The sequence below is a fragment of the Rhinopithecus roxellana genome, chromosome 1 (genome assembly GCF_007565055.1).
Source record: "Rhinopithecus roxellana isolate Shanxi Qingling chromosome 1, ASM756505v1, whole genome shotgun sequence".
NCBI lineage: Eukaryota > Metazoa > Chordata > Mammalia > Primates > Cercopithecidae > Rhinopithecus > Rhinopithecus roxellana.
In genome coordinates this window covers 158,671,214-158,692,316 of record NC_044549.1, presented here as the reverse complement: position 1 = coordinate 158,692,316, position 21,103 = coordinate 158,671,214, and the positions used below count along the sequence as shown (strand labels likewise).

Below are 21,103 nucleotides of genomic sequence, written 5' to 3'. Positions count from 1 at the left end.
TGAGAAACATTCCTTGGAATGATAATATCAACTCACTCAGCTTCCCTACATCCTTGGGAAGGTAGGACTTTACTGTTATTTAGTCTATACATACTACAATACTAAATATTTAAGTGATCCATTCCCTGGAATATTTTTTTCCTTTTTCAAATGGATCCCACGTTTGTATATTATCAGTCATAGAGATTGGCACAGGCCTAAAAGTCAAAATAAAACTACATGGCCCACACGTCAAAATTATAAAGTGATCCAGATTTGGTCTTTTACTGTGAAAATGCTTTTATACAATTTAATTCAGTAGAGATGATATGCAGTTGTACTATATCCTTTGCACACTGCAATGTGCCATGGGATAAATAAAGATTAAGACTCAGTCCTGAAGTGATCAAAACTGATAGCAATTATTATTTTTACCATAAGTCTTGGAGCTTCAGGAATAAAAAAATACTTAATTTTGAAAAGCAAAAATAAACATTTAAAATATCACAAATATTGTCTCTCAGGTTATCTGTAAGGATGTTGCTGAAAAATGTGATGACACAAGTCATGGGGTTAAATAAGGCAGTTCTGGGGTTTGGCACTTCCCTATTTTGGCATGCTTTGTTTATAGTCTTCAGAGGGTTTTCAGGGAGAGAACATCTATTTTAAAAAATAACCATCTATCTGTACCTTTCTGTGCATTTCTCATTCTTTAAAACAGCACCGTGATTTTTTAAAAAAATCATTTGCACATGTCAGGGGCCACTATCAGCTATATTGTGAAAATAAAAATGCAGCTGGAATTAAATGATGGGCCTCACTGTCTTTGCTATAGGTGGGAACTGCAAGATACATGGCTCCAGAAGTCCTAGAATCCAGGATGAATTTGGAGAATGTAGAGTCCTTCAAGCAGACCGATGTCTACTCCATGGCTCTGGTGCTCTGGGAAATGACATCGCGCTGTAATGCAGTGGGAGGTACGTATGGACCAGCATCATTGTGTAGTGGTAAACTTGTCTTCAAAATAAGATCATGGGTTGCTTCGATCATTATTCCAGGGGTTACAAAGCAGTTATTAGAGCTAGTTGAGATCTGATATTATACAACCATCCCAGAACTATTTGGGGTTGTGCTAAACAGCCTAGGTTTTTAAACCGAAAGCCACATTTAGAGCATAAAGCTTTGTATCTCCTTTTATAAAGCTTTGTATAATTACTCTTCTCTTGACACATCTCTTCACAATTATTTAAATATCTGGCAAGAAGTGAATACTAGTAAAATGTGTAAGAATTACCTCTAATGATCATAGGATAATATTCAGATAAGCATCTGATTTCTTTTACTTTGTGTTTTAAGGTTTTTCAGAATTATGTCTGGGAAAAGGATTTGATTCAAAATTTACTTTTATGGACATGACATTCTTTTATTGGGCAAAAAAAGAAAATCATTGTTTGAGATATTTGTTTAGTTTTGAAAAGTCTAGTGAAGAGGTTATTGAGGAAGGCTGTCCTTTCACTGCTTAAGCCTGCAAGACTGATTGGGAGTTCCTACTTTTCTCCTGAAAAGCCCAAGGTGTCCAGCTGGCTTGCTCTTTTTTCCCCAAGTTCAGCCACCTACTGTTTTTTTTTTTTCTTTTAGGATCATTTTTCCCTGAATACACTGTCATAGCTTCCCAGATGCCCTCTGCTATGTCTTCTTTGCAGGTTGTATGCTGAGTCCTTGTCACTGTTAGAGGATGTTACTACTATTGACCGTGAACCTGTAGATAGGATGAGCAACAAACATCTGGGGTGCCAGGGTGAGGCTATTGTTCTAGGTGAGGCTATTGTTCCAGTATTGTCCCCTATTATCCAGGAGGCAAGAACAGTTGAGGTCTACATTACTATACCCTTTCCTGACTTTTCTCAGTACCGTGGAGGGCAGATGAATGACACATAAAGCAACAGAATTCTGGCATGCTTGTCCAATGAAAGCAGCCCAGCGCAAGCTTTCATTGAACTGGAACTGCCTTTTGCTGTCTCCTGTCCACTGTGTGTTTCTATTCATGTCCTTCTTTATTTCTCAGGTTGGAAAGGGTCTTAGGTCTCACCTGAGAAATCTGTGCACCCAAGTTCATCCTTGTTGGCTGCCAAATGAAGCCAAACTAACTCCATTCCTTTTTTTTTTTTTTTTTTTTAAAGACAGAGTCTCATTCTGTCACCCAGGCTGGAATGCAGTGGCTCAATCTTGGCTCACTGCAACCTCCGCCTCCTGGGTTCAAGTGATTCTCCTGGCTCAGACTCCTGAGTAGCTGAGATTATAGACACACACCACCACGCCCAGCTAATTTTTGTATTTTTAGTAGAGATAGGGTTTCACAACATTGATCAGGCTGGTATCGAACTTTTGACCTCATGATCTGCCTGCCTTGACCTCCCAAAGTGCTGAGATTACAGGCGTGAGCCATCGTGCCCGGCCTCTATTCCATTTTTAACTTTTTGTTTTGTAATAATTTTAGACTTACAAAATAGTTGCAAAACTACTGGAGTTTCTATATAGTCTTCACTCAACTTTGCCTGTTGTTAATATCTAACCTAAACCATAGTATGGCTGTCAAAAACAGCAAATTAACCTGGGTTCAGTGTTCTTAATTAATCCATATACCTATGTGTACTTCCAAGTCCCCAGTAATGTTCTTTTCTGAAACAGGATCCGGTCTAGGATCCCGCATTGATCTAATGTGCACGCCTCCTTAGTCTCCTTGACCTTTTGACAGTTCCTCAGTCTATTTTTGTCTTTTATGACCTTGACACTTGTGAAAAGTTTAAAACAGTTATTTAGACTGTCTATCCCTTTGGGTTTCACTGATGTTTTCTTATGATTAGTTGAGATTACATATTTTGGGCAAAATTACCACAGAAATGGTAGTGTGCCTGTCTTCAGTGCATCATATCAGGGGGAGTAAGATGTCCATGTGTCTGATGACTAATGTTAAATTTGGTCCCTTGGTTAAAGTGGGACCTGCTGGTTTCTCCTCTGTAAAAAGTACTATTTGTCCATTTGTAAGTAATACATCCCTTTGACCTGTTTCTAAAGATACTAAATACCTGTTTAGCAAACTTAAGCAAAATTTAGCAAAATTTAAAATTTTAGCAAAATTTAGCAAATGCTAAATACTTATTTAGAACTTTCTTATTCATAATTTACCAACTAATTTGACGATCTATGACTAATTCGTGCCTATAATAATTATTACTATAATGCTTGCTTAAGGAAGATTTTCTGTTTTCCTTGTTTCTTCTACATTTATTAATATGCATTCTACTTTAAGAAAGATCTGTCGCTTCTGTCACCATCCCCTGTTCTTTGTTTACTAATTATGTATTTATATCAGCAGGGGATTTTGGACATTTGTTTTATTATATGGATATCCAGTATTGTCATTATTTATTTTGTTGCTCAGGTTGCCACAGCTTGGGTCACTGGTCCAAACTACCCAGCATTTTTCAGTTGGCACCACTGCTGGCTCTGATTCTTCAGAATATGCAGAGCCAATTCTCCAGCGTGGGTCTAGGTCACCCCCTCCCATCTTGCAACACTGCTGAACCTCATGTGTTTTCCTGAGACCCCCGGCATGGGGATGACACTTCCTATCTAGCTGACATAGTTATTTTCTAGTTTCTTGACCGAGGTTTCTTCCCCCAAAACACTTCCAAAAGTTAACTTTGTTTTTCCTTGCACAGTGAAATTTGTTTAACCAAGTTTCCGCCACTGAGAATAATTTTCTGCTTGAAAGCTTTGACGGTTCCAAAATGAATCTTTAGCCGGGTATGAGTTGTGTCAGAGACAATGCTGTTGTCACTGTCAGAATAAATTTACTCCATTTCAGTAGCGTTCCCTATCCTTTCAACCCTGTTATTCTATAAACATGAGCGGGAGATTGTGTCTCTGTCTTCCCCTCTGTCAGTGCAGCCAGCTTATTAAGGCCCTAGGTGAGCTCCCAGCTTTCATTGTTATCACTGACTAAAACCCTTGCCTGTTGATATTTGCTGAGTGTGGAAAAATTTAAGCTAATGAGGAAGAAGTTCACCAACTTTTACGAGGTCTAAAAACAGTTACAGTATAAACAAGTTTTCCCAAGGAAGGAACAGGATCTGGTTTATTCAGCTAGTCTCAAAAAACCTTTTATAACCTTAGGATAAGAACAGACAGCCCTGGGGAACCGGAAAGAGGCCATCCCAGTTCTCATTTCCTTTGATCTTAAGCCCACAGTCCTGTTTCTCCCATCTTCGCTCAGGCTGCAGACACCAGGGTTATTTATCCATCCTCACGTTCGTCCTGACACAAAGCCCTTCGCGTGATTAAGTATGTGAACTCATGTAGTAAGCTCCTTCTCCAACCTTGACTTCTTCTTTTAAAAGCATTAGTGGTTTTTGTTTGTTTCTTTCTTTCTTTTTGGCATGTCTCAAAAACATTAAAGACAGATTTTCAGTCTAGTCTTAGTTTCAGAGGCTTTTCTTTTACATTCAAAAAGCCCTCTGGAAAGTACACGAAGCCTGAAGACAGTGGATTCCCTCCAACTGCATGCATCTTGATGTTGTCCCAGCTGTAGCTTTTGTAGAAACATAGATGAAAGGACAGGTTTTGACCTCAAGAGGCTTATAGTCTACAGGAAATAGTTGTTTGTTTCTTCTCCCTTCTTTTTCAAAAACTTACACATGCAGATAAGTTTCTTACCTTACAAATTAAATAAATAATGACTCCCCCTGTTTGATGTTAGACTTTAATTTTAAGATATAAGGAAGAGGGAAGGATGTGAAAGGCCTTTCCTTAAGCTTGAAATTCTGCAGTTTGCAGTACAACATATGTAATTACCACTTTTTAAAAAATCAGCAGTCTTATTTCAAAAAAGGAAATGTGGAATATGCTTACCTTTGTATGATGAATCATAGATCGACAGTAAAGGGAACCAGATCTCCAGGGTCATCTTCTCTGTAGGCTCTGAGTCTGTGTGCTTGTGGGATCATGGATCGAGGCCACTTCTGTGACATGAAAGGCTTATGATCTGGCCCATCGAGCCAGCTACCAAGCACCTACAGAGAAGCCTACTCAAGATGGTATGATCCACCTCAACTGTGGGCAGAAGGATGGTGGGATCCAAGTCTCCAGTGAAAACAGCTAATCTACATGACAAGTGTAGTGGATCTACCTGCTGAAGGAGGGTAAATGAGCCTCCTTGGATTTCTTAGGATGACTGCCATTGGTAATATGGATATAGCACCTCATCCTATACTGAGAGAGTCCCCAGTTGTATTGATACTTTTTTAAGCTATGGAACATTAACCTCTCCGTTACCAATTGTTAATGAGCTGTTGCAGAATTGACTATTTGTTTTACTTTCTTGGATGTTGACATTACACTCTTCACTACTTGAAGAAAAATGTTCTAAGTAGCAGAAGATCTAACTGAATGAAGTAGGATACAAGGATTAGGGACAGAAGATTTCACAGAAAACTGTGAAGTCCCATGTCTCCTGCCTTTAAGTGACTCATAAACACGGATATTAAGGCTCCAAGCTCACCTCCACGCCACATTCTCATTCTGTGTTCATCAGTTCATCGTGATGAAAGTCTTTTAGGTCTCACCTCCAGGCTTTCTCTCATGCTATTTACTGGCACTGGAACACTTAACTAGACGGTTTTTAACAGGCAAGTGCAATTCAGTTGTGATAAATGCTTAGGAAGGGAAAGCAGTGAGCTCAAGGGACTGAATGCCCAGGTTGGCTACAGGGAGTGCAGTGTTAGGGTCAGGGAATGGGAGTTAGGTCAGCTCTTGAAGGAAGAGGAAGACTCTGGAATGTCCTTCTGGGTTACTTCTTTATCAGCCAATCTCTCCTCACTGCAAGGGAGCACAGGGAAAACAGAAAGAGCAGCACTACACTGGAGAAGCCTCACTTTTATCAGATGAGAAAACATAAACAGATGATAATAGAGCTCTTCAAAAGCCAGGTGGTACAGCTTCATTTAGCACAGAATTCCACCAGGGAGCTCGGGAGATGTGTTGCAGTTAGGTAAAGAGGGTGGTCAGAGAGAAAGGCTTCATGTTGAAAGTACATTTGGTCCAGATAAAGCCATAAAGGAATAGCTACCACTTCTTGAGCACTTGCTGCAGACATCAACTCATTTAATCTACCAAAACTCTTTTAGGGTGTATACTGTTACTAATCCCATTTTACAACAGGAAAACTGAGGGCTCAGGAAGTGCGAAAGTTGTGGAGCCAGGAATCAAAGCCCTGTTGTCTGACTCTGTAGCTCACTGGCCGTAGTATTCCAGGTATACTGCTAGCCTGGCCAATGCAGAACGTGTTTTAAAAATAGTAGCTATGGCTCGGTGCAGTGGCTCACGCCTGTAATCCCAGTACTTTGGGAGGTCAAGGCGGGCCGATCATGAGGTCAGGAGTTTAAGACCAGACTGGCCAAGATGGTGAAACGCCATCTCTACTAAAAATACAAATATTAGCCGGGCATGGTGACAGGTGCCTGTAATCGCAGCTACTCAAGAGGCTGAGGCAGAGAATTGCTTGAACCTAGATCACACCACTGCACTCTAGCGACAGAGGGAGACTCCGTCCCCAGCACTGCCCCTAAAAATAGTAGCTATGATTCCTATGACCAGTGTGGATAGGATAGTCAGAGCTACTCTGTGCATCCTGGCAGGTGATATGAAGCCTTTCCAGCAGAAGCTGAGGAGACAATCACATGTTTGAGGAACATTCACTGATAGCCTCACTTCTCTGGGTGAATCCCTGTTAACAGAACCCAAAGCTATTAATTTGTGTAGCATGTCACAATATTGATGCCTTAAAATTTGAGATAACTGCTTTATTTCCCTAAAGATACATTTATTCATTCATTCACTCAAAAATTATTTATTGAGTACCTATTGTGTCGCAGGCATTATTTAAAATGCCAGGGATACTGTAGTTTAAGAAGCAGTGTCTTTCCTCGAGAGACAGGAAGTCTAGTGAAGAGCCAGTATTTTAGTGACAGGTAATGAACAAAGAGATACATAATATAATGTTGGAGTTGGGTGGGGTGGGTGGGATGATTTTAGAAAGAAAAATAGACTTGGGGGATAGATAATGAAAGAGGCTGTCATTTCAGACATTTTATTCCTCTGAAAGAATACAAAAGAAAGAAAAGAAAAGAAATCTTTCAGAATTGTTTGAAGTAAGAACAAGACAGAAGGAGGTGACTGGTGTGTGACTGTTTTATGAAGAAGGAGAAAAAGCTTCTTCATGAAATCGCCGTTCAGCAAGAACAGAACTGGAGACGGGTTCTCTTACAAAGACGTCTCTGTCCCAGGCTTTCTGTCTGTTTGGTGTTCATACAAGTGTTTGTGTGCTGTGTGGAAGGCGGGTGAAGGTGGTCCCATTCAGGACCCCTGTGGTGAACACAGCAGGCACAATACGCTCGTCATCCCCAGCCAAACTGGCCTACAAGCACACTGACTTCCACATCCCTAGCATTTAGGCCTTCGAATAGAAGCTGACACATAGCAGCCAGCTAAGCAAGTATTTAACGAGGAGTAACACAACTCCAAGAAGGGCTCCTTGGCGTATTGTCAAGTTGCTGAGTCTTGTGAGATGGGGAAAAAAAAAAAGTGCAAATGAACCAAAAAGAAAGGGAAGGGGGTAGGGCAAGAAAGAGAGAGAAGAAAAGGAGGCGTTGGAAAGAGGGCTGAGGAGAGATCAGGATTGAAACATTTCATTTTCCTGGATTTCCAAGGGAGCACAGTTTGGAAAGCAGATACGAAAACTCGGGGGTACTGCTTTGGGGAAAAGCATCAACAACTTTGCTGCCCTGTTACGTTGGAACTACAGTCAAAACAACAGCTGTGCACCAGATGCTGACTTTCTGAGGAAGATCATTGCTGTCCCAGAGACCTGCCCTCTGAGTGTTGCGGAACTGGGAAGAGACAGGCAAGCATAGTTTTCTCTTAAGAGCCTTTTGAGACAAATTAAAAGAAGCTGCGAGGGCCAGGCAGTTGTGGGTGTCTTCCATCAGCGAAAAGACTGCAGGGAGAGGTGGCAGGAGGGAGATGGAAGGAAGAGAAAGTTGTTCTCAAGCAGTGAAATAAAGAGGTTTTTTAGAAAAGATGCTGTTTGAGGCACTCAAGGAAATTCTGAGGTGTTCAGCCCTGTCTGTCTGGCTTCAGAAACAGTCTGAGGGTGAGACAAAGACTTGGTTTGATGAACTAATTCTGCTGTGTAGGCATATGTCTTGGGTGGAGTGCCTCCGACCCTGGAACAAGAATTTGAGTGCAAGTAGTTTATTTGGGAAGAGATTGCAGGAAATGCCAGTAAGAGAATGAGGAAATGAGTCAGGAGAGGGAAGGAAACCAGTAAAGGATATCTTATCAAGTGAGTTACCACTGTGGGCAACTGGAGTATAACTACGGGCAGTATAGAACACACACCTCAGTGTCATACCACCTGACTTAAAGGAAGCTGGGTGTTTATCTTTCCAACTCCCATCAGTCTTTGCTGGAGGGCTGCTCCAGGCCAAGCTGGGGAGGGTTCACTCCCCAGCCCTCCTCGCCTGTTCTTCCTGGAGTTGGGCCAGCCTAACCGGAAGGGCCATTGCGATGGGGTTGGGAGGTGGTCGTGCAGCTGGCCTTGCAGCATCACACTGAATAATGGTGGGGGGCACATGTGACTATTCTTATTTTGTGGATATAGGAAGTGAGGCACAAACTCTTGACATCTCTTTTCTAAGTCCTCATATCTACTTTTTAAAGGAGTCAGGGCAGAAACAACAAAATAATACTTGCAATGCGTATTGTTAGCTCTTCCACTTTTTAAGTGCTAAACTCAGTCATTACTCTCTAAGCCCTTCACTTTTTTCTTAGAGGCAATTCCAATTTTTTTAAAAAGGTGGTTCTTATTATAGGTTAGCCAGGTGTAACATTTTCTCTGGACTCATCTCACATGCTCCTGAACTTGCTGTCTATGCAGTTCTTCACAAGAGAGAGGCCCAAGGTCAAGCATCATTTGATCAAATGTGCAAAGAGGAACTGCATTAATTCTATTGCCAACTATGCCCTGATCTGATGCCTGTGGTTAAAATGAGATTCTCATCCTTACCTCACCTCCACCACCAGTCACATCTACTTCCCTAAACCCAGAAAGGACAAGTGTTTGGGTTTAATGTGGGTACATAATACCAGCTAAGGAGAGGGCTGCTCTTTGTCATTGTTTTTTTGCATAGCTTGTTTAGAAATTACAAATAACCATCCGGCAGACCCCATAAGGTTCCCCTTCTCAAGGTTATATGCTAAAGAGGGCCCCCATCAAGGCAGGGAGGGGCACCCTTGTCACATTTGGGAAGGGCGTGTTCATACCAGGGACTGCCCCAGCTGTACTTGCTCTGGTTAGGGCAGAAATCTCTGAAATGCTTGGCAGAGATGAGCAAGCATGAAAGCTTCCTAAAAAGGCAAAGGCAAATTTCTTCAGAGTAACAGTAATACAGTGCACAATTCTAAATGCCCTTCCTGGAATCCAGTGTACTCTTTGGGCCCCAGTTTTCTCAACTGTAAAATGAGGATGTTGGATCCCGTCTCTGAAGACTTTTTCAACGTTCTTTGTCTAACTCATTTGAAACCCTTAAAATACATTTAATAACTTGTGTTCATTTCTCCTGTGTCAAAATGCATCTTACATTTCTTAGGAAGCATTTAAAGCAATGTTGCCCCACGTGTGGTCTTTGGAAGGTGCAGGTCCTCAAACTCTCTGTTTCAGATTTGCAATATAAGGACAGAAACCAAGATGTGTTTAATACCTTTAATAGCTGTTTGATGTTGCCACAACACTCAAGTGGGATTCATTTTTCTTGTAATTCATTTCTACTGTATTTCACCAAAGCCTTTATTCCCAATGAAGTGAGGGCAAAACATCTGGGCTTTTATAAAAAATAGATTGAGAAGTGCTCATTTGCCAGAGTGGATTAAACATCCCAGTCCCAGCTGCCTGAAACCCTGGGGAAAAAGTTGGAGTGTCAAAGGTCTCAGGCCATCAACTCATTGCCAATCACCAGCTCTGTCCAGTTCCCCAGGACTGCCTGGGTTCTGTTACAGGAGGTCTCATCCTAGGAAGGACCATTGGTACCCTCCTGACTCACAGAGGACTTTCTGCTTTCTACCTCCTCTCACAGGGTTCAGGCTGTCTCTGGCCACCCTCTTCCCCTTCTTCTGCTGAGTCAAAGCAAATATCCGAGGCATTCTAAGGGACACTTAGAACTGAGGAGCAATTAAGAAATGCCCTCCAGGAGGGAATGGCCTCCATGTTACATGGTCATCCTACAAGTCCTAATGGAGGCCCTGAGAATGGCATTGCCTTAATGGCCATAGAAGGAAAAACGATCAGTGTTGCCTGATCACTGCAATTGAATATCAAAGATGTTAACTGACAGCCACAAGTATACACACTGCTAAACATTAAACCATCTTCCTACACATTGCAGGGCATGAGAAAAAAAATGGGGGTTAGGAGTAGGATGTCCAAAATGAGAGAGAAGGGTAAAGAAAGAAGAATTGCAAAAATCCTTAATTAGAAAGAAAAAAGCAAACATGCATTTAGCTGTTTTGGTAAATCTATATTACATAAATAGGACATTTTTCAGAAGTTAAAGAAAGGTCAGCCTAAATCATGTACACACTGCATATCCCCATCCCTACTCCTAATCTGAAAAACTAATATTATAGGATTAGAGTATGACAGTTTGGGTCAAATGATGATCGTCCCTCCCCAGACTTGTCTATTTTAAGCTTAGGAGGAATCAGAAGAGCCATAAATTTTCTCAGTGGGGCACAAGGAGCCAGTCCCTTTGCCAGCACCTCTCAGACTACCCGTGACCTCCCTTCCTTATGAAATTACCCATAAGTCAAAGATGGGAAGCAGGCCTTGTATCCCTTGGGAATGTTAGGGAATCTCACAACTTTCCAAGATTTTAGGAAAAGTAGGAAGTAACCTATTTATAAGTCTCTTCGTTCTGGGAAGGGATTATAGCCTTTGTCTTCCTTTCTAAAATAGCATTCATTAATTTTTCTTTAAGTAAAAATACGCTTAGTGCCGTCTTATTCCCCATGGAAACTTGCTTTGGTCCACAGAGTACCTATAAAAAAATTACAATAAATTCTATAGTTTATGTAACTTGGAAGATTAGGACTTGAAAGGAATTGGCTCTGGGTTTCTAGTCTCAAGGACAAAGACTTTTTCTTTGTTCTCAAGGACTGTCAGCCATGAGATTGACAGCTGGGGTCTACTCTGATCCCAACATTTTCCTACTCTGATGTTCATCATGTCCTCCTCTGTCACTTCTGACCATGAGTATAGGGATTGTTGTTGATAGTCAGAGGAGAAAGAACTCTCTGAAATGCGTGGTAGAAAGGAAAAAGCATGAAAGCTTCCTGGAAAGGCAAAGGAATTTCATCAGAGTAGCAGCAATACAATGTGAGATTCAGAATGTTCTTCCTGGTTTAGTAATTTCACCTTCACAAGAAGGGGCTACATCAAGGCTTCCCCAGGGTAGCTTTGCAACTACAGTCAGGTTGTGCAGATTCACTGAGACAAAGGCCTAGGGAGAGAGGAGAAAGCTGTATCGGACCAGCTTTACTAGAAGTGGAGTCTGACACACTTTTGTGCAATGATTTATTGGGGATAAGCTCTCACGAGATGGAAGTAAGAGAAGCAGGAAGAGGCATGGAAGGAGTTAAGTGAACTTGTAGTTCAAGAGAGGTCTAACCTCAGCTTGATCTCACAGAAAAGCTCTGGAAAGTGTGAATTGCACCATAGTTACCCACGAAGAGCCAAGAGAATTGGACTGTTAAACTTCAACATTAATTTGTCATTGACTGTACGCTGCCTCTGAGAGTAAGGCGGTCATGTCCAGGAATCCCCAGGATAGGCAACTCCCATTGGCCAAGGGCAATACCCCAGAAAAGGGTGAAGTTATGAGCCCTTATGAGCCAACACCTGTGGCAACTGTAGGCTGCTGGCCCTAGCTTGGTGAAGGGGACCTCGGCAGGCACCAACTACAACTGCTACAGAAGCCCAAACAATTGAAGATGGAAGGTCTATGGACTGTACCTTATCTAAAGAACAATTTATATCATATACAAATCCTATCCTTTACTATTATATGGTAGTACATATATCTCAAGGTATGGTATCAAGGAGGCATCATATTTGATTAGGTTGGATTACAAGATAAATCTGAAGAGGAGGTAGCTCAGTTCAGTCTATTCATTTTATAGAAGAGAAGTAGTACGTGAGAGTAAACACTTACTGGGAACTAGATCTGATTCTCAGTTTTCTCTTTTGCTTGCATTCAACCCACCTCATATTTATTAAATTCTTACTACGTATAAGGCACAGTTTTAGGCACTGAGCAGATAACTGAAAGACATCAAATTCAGCCACTGCCTGGTGCCTTAGGCATTTACAGTCTGGTTGAAGATAGGGAATGAAAGAAAAAAATAAGAGTGTAAATACTATGCAAATCACTATTCGGATCTCATCCAAGAGCAGTGTGGATTAAGTGCTTGGGCACTTGAAGGCGAAAGCATGACACACAGGAGGATAGTTTGTGGTTTGTCTTAATGTGATGGGAGGCCTTCATCCCACATTCCCCTCTATTTAAAACTATAAAAAAGAAAATATCCTGGCAGCTCTACTATTTGGGTGAAGCTGAAAAAGATAAATATTCAAGTAGAGTTCTGGAAAAGGGGAAAAAAGAAAATGAACAAAGAACAAAAGCCATCCCTTTTCAAAATGTCATCTTGCCATGAAAGCTTCTTTGTTACCTAGAAGTGCAAATTTTTTGAAACTTTTACTCATTAAATAAGATTATTTTGAAGCTAAAGGCCAAAGATCCTACTTACTTTGGAGAAAAGTGTTGAATTCAGCCCAGTCTCTCCTTTCAGCCCAGACATGTTTTAGTACTGGGATGTTTTCTGTCTTTTTAACTGTCCTGTGCTCTGTTTACACTATATTAATCTGCTCATTTAAATTGGTGTTTTGTTTTAATATTTGGCCAGAGTTTATGCACTGCCACTTTGGAGAGAATCTAAGATTCATTCATTCATTCATTCACTCACTCAACAAAGCATTTGTTGACAGCCTTTTGGCATGGGATACCCTTTCAACTGGCACCAAGAATACAAGAATGAGAAAGGGACTCAACTTGCACCCAAATGCTCACAGTCCAGTTAGGTGAGAAAAATAAGCAGGTGAATATATTAAATAAAATATGGTACATGCAAGAATAGAGCCCTGCCCAGGATATTTAACCGAGATTAACTCTAAGGATGTTCAAGGAAGTTTTTATAAAGAATTTGACCTTAGTTGAATCCTGAAGCCCTGGTGAAGGATTACCTCCTCCTTTATCATTTTCTTTGTTGAATATACCATCTGAGGAAAATTTTTAAATTTTAAAATTTTAAAAATCTTTTTAAAATGTTGTTGATGTTGTTAATCTGTCCCCTGTCTTCCCACTAAAACAGCATTTCTCAACCTTTTTTAAAATCAGTGATATCGTAAGGAGCCTTTTTAAACATTTTTGTTTGCTTGTTTTTTTATTTTGTATAGATAGAGGATCTCACTATGTTGTCCAGATTGGTCTCAAACTTATGGACTCAAGAAATCCTCCTTCAGCCTCCTAAAGTACTGGGATTACAGACGCGAGCCACAGCATCTGGCCTATAGACAACTTTTTTCTAATCACTACTCTCTATGATTTTTTTTTGTAGCAAAATAGACATAATATAAAATTTACCAACTTAACCATTTTTAAGTATTCAATTTACTGACATTAAGTACATTCACAGTGCTCTATAACCATCACCATTATTCATTTTTCTATAACTTTTTCATTTGCTCAACTGAAATTCTTTACCCCTTAGAGGATAACTTCTCATACCCCCTTCTTCCCAGGTTGCCCTCTGGACAACCACCATTATACTGTCTCTGAATATAGCTGTTCAAGGTACTTCATATAAGTGGAATCATACAATATTTATCCTTTTGTGTCTGGCTTATTTCACTTAGCATAATGTCTTCAAGGTTCATCCATGTTGTAGCATGTGCCAGAGTTTCATTCCTTTTTATGCCTCAATACCTGCATGAAATTTAATACCACATTTTAAATCTTTTTGTATACTCTGGGCCCTTGGAGGCTCACAAACCATTGTAAAACATAAGATTTTTCCACTTCGCAAGAACCAATTTCACCCTTTTGGTGCAATGTCACCCTGTAGAGAATGCCTGTGTTAAAACGTAAGCTTCGTGGCCCTCTCTATGTTGTTGTCCACTGTATCCCCCAGCATAACACCTAGCACATTTTAAGTTATCAGCAATCATTTATTGAATACTACTCTAGCCCTTCCCCTAACCACTCCTTCCTTCTTAATCCATTATTATTAAAATTTGCTCTTAGAGTAATCACAGATGTATTTGTTACTTAGTGCTTCATGCTCCCCAGCCAGACATCTCACCATGCTCATTTCCTTTGGCCGCACACGCCATTCTCAGAGACCCTGTGTTTGCTGGCTTTCTTCACAGAAGTAAAAGATTATGAGCCTCCATTTGGTTCCAAGGTGCGGGAGCACCCCTGTGTCGAAAGCATGAAGGACAACGTGTTGAGAGATCGAGGACGACCAGAAATTCCCAGCTTCTGGCTCAACCACCAGGTAAGGAGTGAGTGTTTACAAAGGTCAGTAAGATTCAACCAAAGTTGCCTCTTAGGTGGCAGAAAATTCTGGAATATTGAGCTTAAATCTGAGGGAAGGTCCCATTGTGTTCTATGGCCCTGTTAAATTTTGTTTGTAAAGAAAATTTCAGTAAAGTGGATGACCCAATTATCAGATCCAACCAGCTGATATATACTCTGAGAGCTCACGAGTAGACATTTGGAGGACATTTGTCACATTTTCCAAGCCCCCTTGGTCCTGGGTTAAAACATTTTGTTTGCAGCCTTTGCTACTTACTCCTGGGCCTTCACGTCAGGAGTTTACATTTCATTCCCTCTGGATTCCAAATGTTTTCTTCTGGGAATCTTCAGTTCCATAAAGAAATACTTAGCACATGCCAAACAAGCAGGGTTTGTTAGGCAACTGTACTGAGAAGTGACTGTGGCATGCAGAGGGCTGTGTACAGGTGTTTGCAGACTGTGCTCACAGACTTGGGAGAGGTCTGAGTGAGCACGCATGGGAAAGAGGAGACTGACTCCTCACTCTGGAATTAAGGAAAGCAAAGAAGAGGAGTATGCCCAGGAAGGAACGAGAAATCTGTCTGTTGGGAACATCCTAATGGCCTCTTATTTTTTCTCGTTAGGAAATGGTAGCTAAGGCTGTCCATAGCAGGACAGTCCTTCTGGACTTACAAAGAGGCTGATCCAGATTGTTTGTTTGGGGGCACTTTGATGAGGGCAAAGGTCAGAGAAAAAAGAAAAGAGTAGGTTGTGAGTGAGTCAGAACCAGCCATATGTCTCACATACCCAGGAAGGAGCCCTTAGTGAAGAATGGGAGAGAACTGTGTGACCCTATCTCACTGAGAAAACTGTTCTTTCTACTGACTAAAACCTTTTATTGCCTCTTTTGGATGAATTCCCTCAACCACGAAGGCTGAGGCTAAGTTGTAGGTTTCCCTAAGGGCAAGGCAAATTCAGATAAGAAACAGGAACAACAAATCAGGCACAATCCGGAAGACAAATGGAGCAGGAAGCCTGGTCTGTGCCAGTCCTGGCCCAGAGCCACTTCAGCAGACAGACCTTAATAAAGGCCTCAATAAAGGAGGGGGCGGGGGTGAACCAGGCTGTGGTGGGTCACGGGCTTCTCTGGAGTTTTGGGCAAATCCTCTTTGACACTAAAACTGTAAGAATGTTTTGCATAAATTCTGAAATCAGAATGTACTGGAGTGTTATGTTTCTTTCAAACTCTGTTACCTCCTCTGCTGTATAGTTCTCGTAATGAAGCCATTATTCATGATGATAAAATTCTGAAAAGAATTTGCATAATACATTTTTTCTCATAATGAGATTTGTTGCCCTATTGATTTCAAGTTAATGCTTAATATTTAATTTAATTTACTGCCTGTAATTACAGTGCCAGAATAAAATAAATGTTACTTGTGTACCAACAATAGTACTCTACTCTTAACAGGGCCATCTGTCAATACTGTCAATTAGGTGAATTATACAATTAATTTAACATCATGAACTCATGGTGTCGGGAGGGAAAGATAGGTTCCTAGGTGTGTTTGGAAAGTTGTTCGTATTAGAAAGCAGGTAGAGAAAGTGCCAGCTCTCCCAGGTAGGTTTGAGATTTATCCATCCCACTCCCAGCCACCTGTGTGACAGATCCCCATTAGCAATGTTGATCTTATCATTGGGAGGAGCACACTCTATTTCCAGCTATCAGACCATTTGCTTAACTCCTGCCTGCTTTATTTCCAAAAAGGATTTGAAATGATAACAAAAATATTTGCAATGCAAAATAAAAATTAAGCCAGTGAGAGAAAACTCTTGCCACTTTCTTGGGCAGGATCTTCTGGATGGGCTCCTTGGATGGGGCCTTGATTCGGTTAGGGTGAACCCGATGAAATGGCATAGAGTTAAGCATGCCTCACCCTCAAAGGCAGTTGTTTCACAGGGTCCAACCTAATGTTGTTGGAGAGGAATGGAGCATCCCAGAGGTCATCCTGGGCACCTCGTAGAAGCTGCTACTGAATCACGCTACAAAATGTATGGCCTATGGAAAATGAAACCACGCTAATGCCTGCATACAACTCTGACTGGGGTAATCAGCCCTGTTAAAATAGAACAGTGTATATATGACCCAGCTATATGACACTCTGGAAAAGGCAAAAACTACAGAGACAGTAAAAGATCAGTGGCTGCCAGAAATTTTGGGGAATGGAGGGAGGGACGAATAAGTGGAATGCAGGGGATTTGAGGGCAGAGAAACTATTCTGCATGATACTGTAATGGTAGATACATGTCATTATACATTTGTTAAAACCCATAGAATATACAACACTGAGAGTGAACCCTAATGTAAACTGTGAATTTGATTGATAATGATGTGTCAATGTTAGTTCATCAGTTATAACAAATGTACCACACAGATGGATGATATTGAGGTGGAGAAGCTGTGCCTGTATGGAGAAGGGGTTTTGTGAAAACGCTCTGTACTTTCCACTCAATTTTGCTGTGAACCAAGAACTTCTCTAAATAGAAAGGCGTTAAAATGATATTAGGGGCCACTGCATGGGGAATTTTCAGGTGTTGGGAGTGTTCGTGTACCCCAGAAGCCCAGCAGAGGATCATTGTGCTGTCAGGACCTATTGTGATCAATTAGCACCAGAGCCAAAAAAGTATGGTAAGTTTCGAGCACAGCCGCCCCCAGCACAATCCCCCCTTTCCACATGGAACTGGCTGGCCTCCAGCAGCAGGCACTCAGTCAGCACGTGTTAAATGCACAGGTACTTTTGAACCCTGCTTGCACTCACTATAGCAACAGGTCAGCAGGCCACTTTGCCTTCTGCGGAGCCCACCAACTAATGGTGCCCTTTGGATCTCTTCCCCACTACAGGGCATCCAGATGGTGTGTGAGACGTTGACTGAGTGCTGGGACCACGACCCAGAGGCCCGTCTCACAGCCCAGTGTGTGGCAGAACGCTTCAGTGAGCTGGAGCACCTGGACAGGCTCTCGGGGAGGAGCTGCTCAGAGGAGAAGATTCCTGAAGACGGCTCCCTAAACACTACCAAATAGCTCTTCTGGGGCAGGCTGGGCCGTGTCCAAAGAGGCTGCCCCTCTCACCAAAGAACAGAGGCAGCAGGAAGCTGCCCCTGAACTGATGCTTCCTGGAAAACCAAGGCGGTCACTCCCCTCCCTGTAAGCTGTGGGGATAAGCAGAAACAACAGCAGCAGGGAGTAGGTGACATCAAGCATTCTATGCCTTTGACATTGTCATAGGATAAGCTGTGTTAGCACTTCCTCAGGAAATGAGATTGATTTTTACAACAGCCAATAACATTTGCACTTTATTAATGCCTGTATATAAATATGAATAGCTATGTTATATATATATCTATATATCTATATATCTATATATGTCTATATCTCTCTATATATAGCCATACCTTGAAAAGAGACAAGGAAAAAGATCAAATATTCCCAGGAAATTGGTTTTATTGGAGAGCTCCAGAACCAAGTAGAGAAGGAAGGGACCCATGACAGCATTAGCATTTGACAATCACACATGCAGTGGTTCTCCGACTGTGTAACAGGGAACTTTGCATGAGGAAAGAGGCTGCATGTCTCACAGCCAGCTATGACCACATTGCACTTGCTTTTGCAAAATAATCATTCCCTGCCTAGCAATTCTCTTCTGGCCATGGAACTAAGTACAGTGGCACTGTTTGAGGACCAGTGTTCCTAGGGTTCCTGTGTGCCCTTGCTTCTCCTGGACTTTTCATTTAAGCTCCAAGCAGCACATCTGCAGGGGCTAGTTTAGAAATTTTCCCTCAACCTAGTTTAGAAACTCTACCCCATCTTTACTACCTTGAATGTTTTGAGCCCCACTTTTTACCTTCATGAGTTGCAGAAAAATCAGAACAGATTTCCCCATCCGTGCGATTGCCCCACCGTCTACTAATGAAAAAAAATTTTTTTTTTCATCTTTCCCCTGCACTTACGTTACTATTCTCTGCTCCCAGCCTTCATCCTTTTCTAAAAAGGAACAAATCCCCACTCTACGCTTTATCATGTTTACTTTTTCATTACACTTGACTTGATTCTCTAGTTTTCTGTACAAACACCAATGGGTTCCATCTTTCTGGGCTCCTGATTGCTCAAACACAGTTTGGCCTAATGAAGGGGATTTCATCTACACAATACTATCATTGTCAGGACTACGACCTTGGGCACTCCAAACATATGTTTCGTTTGGTCAGCACAGCATTTCAAAAAGTGAAGCCACTTTATAAATATGTGGAGATTTTACAGGAAAATCTGGATCCCCAGGTAAGGAGAGCAGATGGCTTTCAGTTATCTCCAGTCCATGTTCACAAAATGTGAAGGTGTGGAGATATCTAAAAGCTGCCTCACTTCTCACTGTAAACATTAGCTCTTTGCACTGCCTACCTGGACCCCAGTCTAGGAATTAAATCTCCACCGAACCAAGATCCCTTGTAAGAAATGTCCATGCAAGCAGTCATTCTCGGGGTATATAATATGATTTTGACCTTATCTGGTGTTAAGATTTGAAGTTGGCCTTTTATTGGACTGAAGTGGAACTCCTTTAAGGGTCTGTTAGCCCAAGTTTCTTTTGCTTATATGTTAATAGTTCTACCCTCTGCATTGGAGAGAAGAGCGCTTTACTCCAAGAAGCTTTCCTCATGGTTACCGTTGTCTCCATCATGCCAGCCTTCCCAACCTTTGCAGAAATTACTAGAGAGGACTTGAATGTGGGACACAGAAATCCCATTTGCAGTTAGGAAATTTGTGTCCACAAGGACAAGAACAAAGTATGAGCTTTGAAACTCCATAGGAAACGTGTTCATCAGCAAAGAAGTGTTAATACTGCAAGTAATCTCTTTTTTTAAAACTGGTTTTGAAGCTACTTATTTTCAGCCTAATAGGAATATTAGAGAGGGACTGGCAGTGAGAATATCAGCTCTGTTTGGATGTTGGAAAGTCTCATTTTATTGAGATTTTTAGGATACATGCAAAAGTTTGGAATTAGGCAGAACCTCTGGGCACCCTGCTCAGCGTGGGTGGGCTGAGAGTTAAAGACAGTGTGGCTGCAGTAGCATAGAGGCGCCGAGAAATTCCACTTGCACCATAGGGCATGCTGATACCATCCCAATCGCTGTTGCTCATTGACCTCTAGTGGTGAGTTTCTAGAATACTGGTCCATTCATGAGATACTCAAGATTCAAGAGTATTCTCACTTCTGGGTTATCAGCATAAACTGGAATGTAGTGTCAGACGATACTGTGGCTTGTTTTGTTTATGTTTTTTTTTTTCTTATTCAAGAAAAAAGACCAAGGAATAACATTCTGTAGTTCCTAAAAATACTGACTTTTTTCACTACTATACATAAAGGGAAGGTTTTATTCTTTTATGGAACACTTCAGCTGTACTCATTTATTAAAATAGGAATGTGAATGCTATATACTCTTTTTATATCAAAAGTCTCAAGCACTTATTTTCATTCTATGCATTGTTTGTCTTTTATATAAGTAAAATGTTTATTAGATTGAATAAAGCAAAATACTCAGGTGAGCATCCTGCCTCCTGTTCCCATTTCTAGTAACTAAATCCATTTGCCTCATTTGGTTATTTTGCAATTTATGCAGAAAACGTCACCAGATAAATCATCTCCAACTTTTTCATACTGTCTTCCTCAACTGACAGTCTCACACTCCTTAAAAAAAAAAAAAAAAAAAAAGTCACAGAAGCTCAGTAATATGAGATGAAGCAGATGCTGCTCATGGCCTGCCCGCCATGCTGGCGTCCTGGCATGATGTCCCTCTGAATGCCCAGAAGACCTCTTCCCACGGTCTCAGGAGCCGCCTCTGTCCACATGGCTGTTTCTTGCAGGGATTTTCACAGCCGGTGTTTCTACTGCTGCTTCTGTGTTCTCCATTCCTCAGACTAGCAAGCTGTTGGCTGTCTTCTTGGCTCTTGGCATATTCCATGCTTCCCTTTTCTACCCAGATACCACATCCATTTGGTGCTTTTAATCGACTTAATGAATGGTGAGATGAATATGCCTTAGGAAATTGGCTCCTGGTCATTTCTTGTGACAAAGTGCACAAAATGTTGTGCCTGAACTTCATGCTACCTGTTTTGGAATCTGAGAGATTCTGTAGCTGCTTCTTAGTTATCAGCTGGGTTCTAAATAGTTAATGTCATAGTGCCTGCACAAGGGTATTTCAGCCTTAGCACTGCTGACTTATTTTTGCCTTGGATAATTGGGAGGGAGGGAAGCCGTCCTGTGCACTGTGGGATGTTTAGCAGCATCCCTGACCTCCACCCACTAGATGCCAGCAGCACACACCCCACAGCTGTGACAACCACAAAT

The 21,103-nt window shown here is 41.5% G+C and overlaps 1 protein-coding gene across 3 annotated transcripts in view; it reads left to right on the top strand.

Moving 5' to 3' along the window:
* Positions 1–20,322, top strand: part of TGFBR2 (transforming growth factor beta receptor 2) — an 86,664-nt gene extending 66,342 nt beyond the window's left edge. For 2 of the 3 annotated variants that reach the window (XM_010354469.2, XM_010354470.2), the window contains 3 exons: positions 815–956; positions 14,576–14,703; positions 17,605–20,304. In XM_010354469.2, the coding sequence (XP_010352771.2) occupies positions 815–956; positions 14,576–14,703; positions 17,605–17,784 (450 nt within the window). In that variant the 3' untranslated portion in view covers positions 17,785–20,304. Of the gene's footprint in view, positions 1–814; positions 957–14,575; positions 14,704–17,604 lie in introns of all 3 variants that reach the window. The other variant, XM_030932625.1, reaches the window with a different exon arrangement.
* The last annotated feature ends 781 nt before the right edge of the window (positions 20,323–21,103 follow it).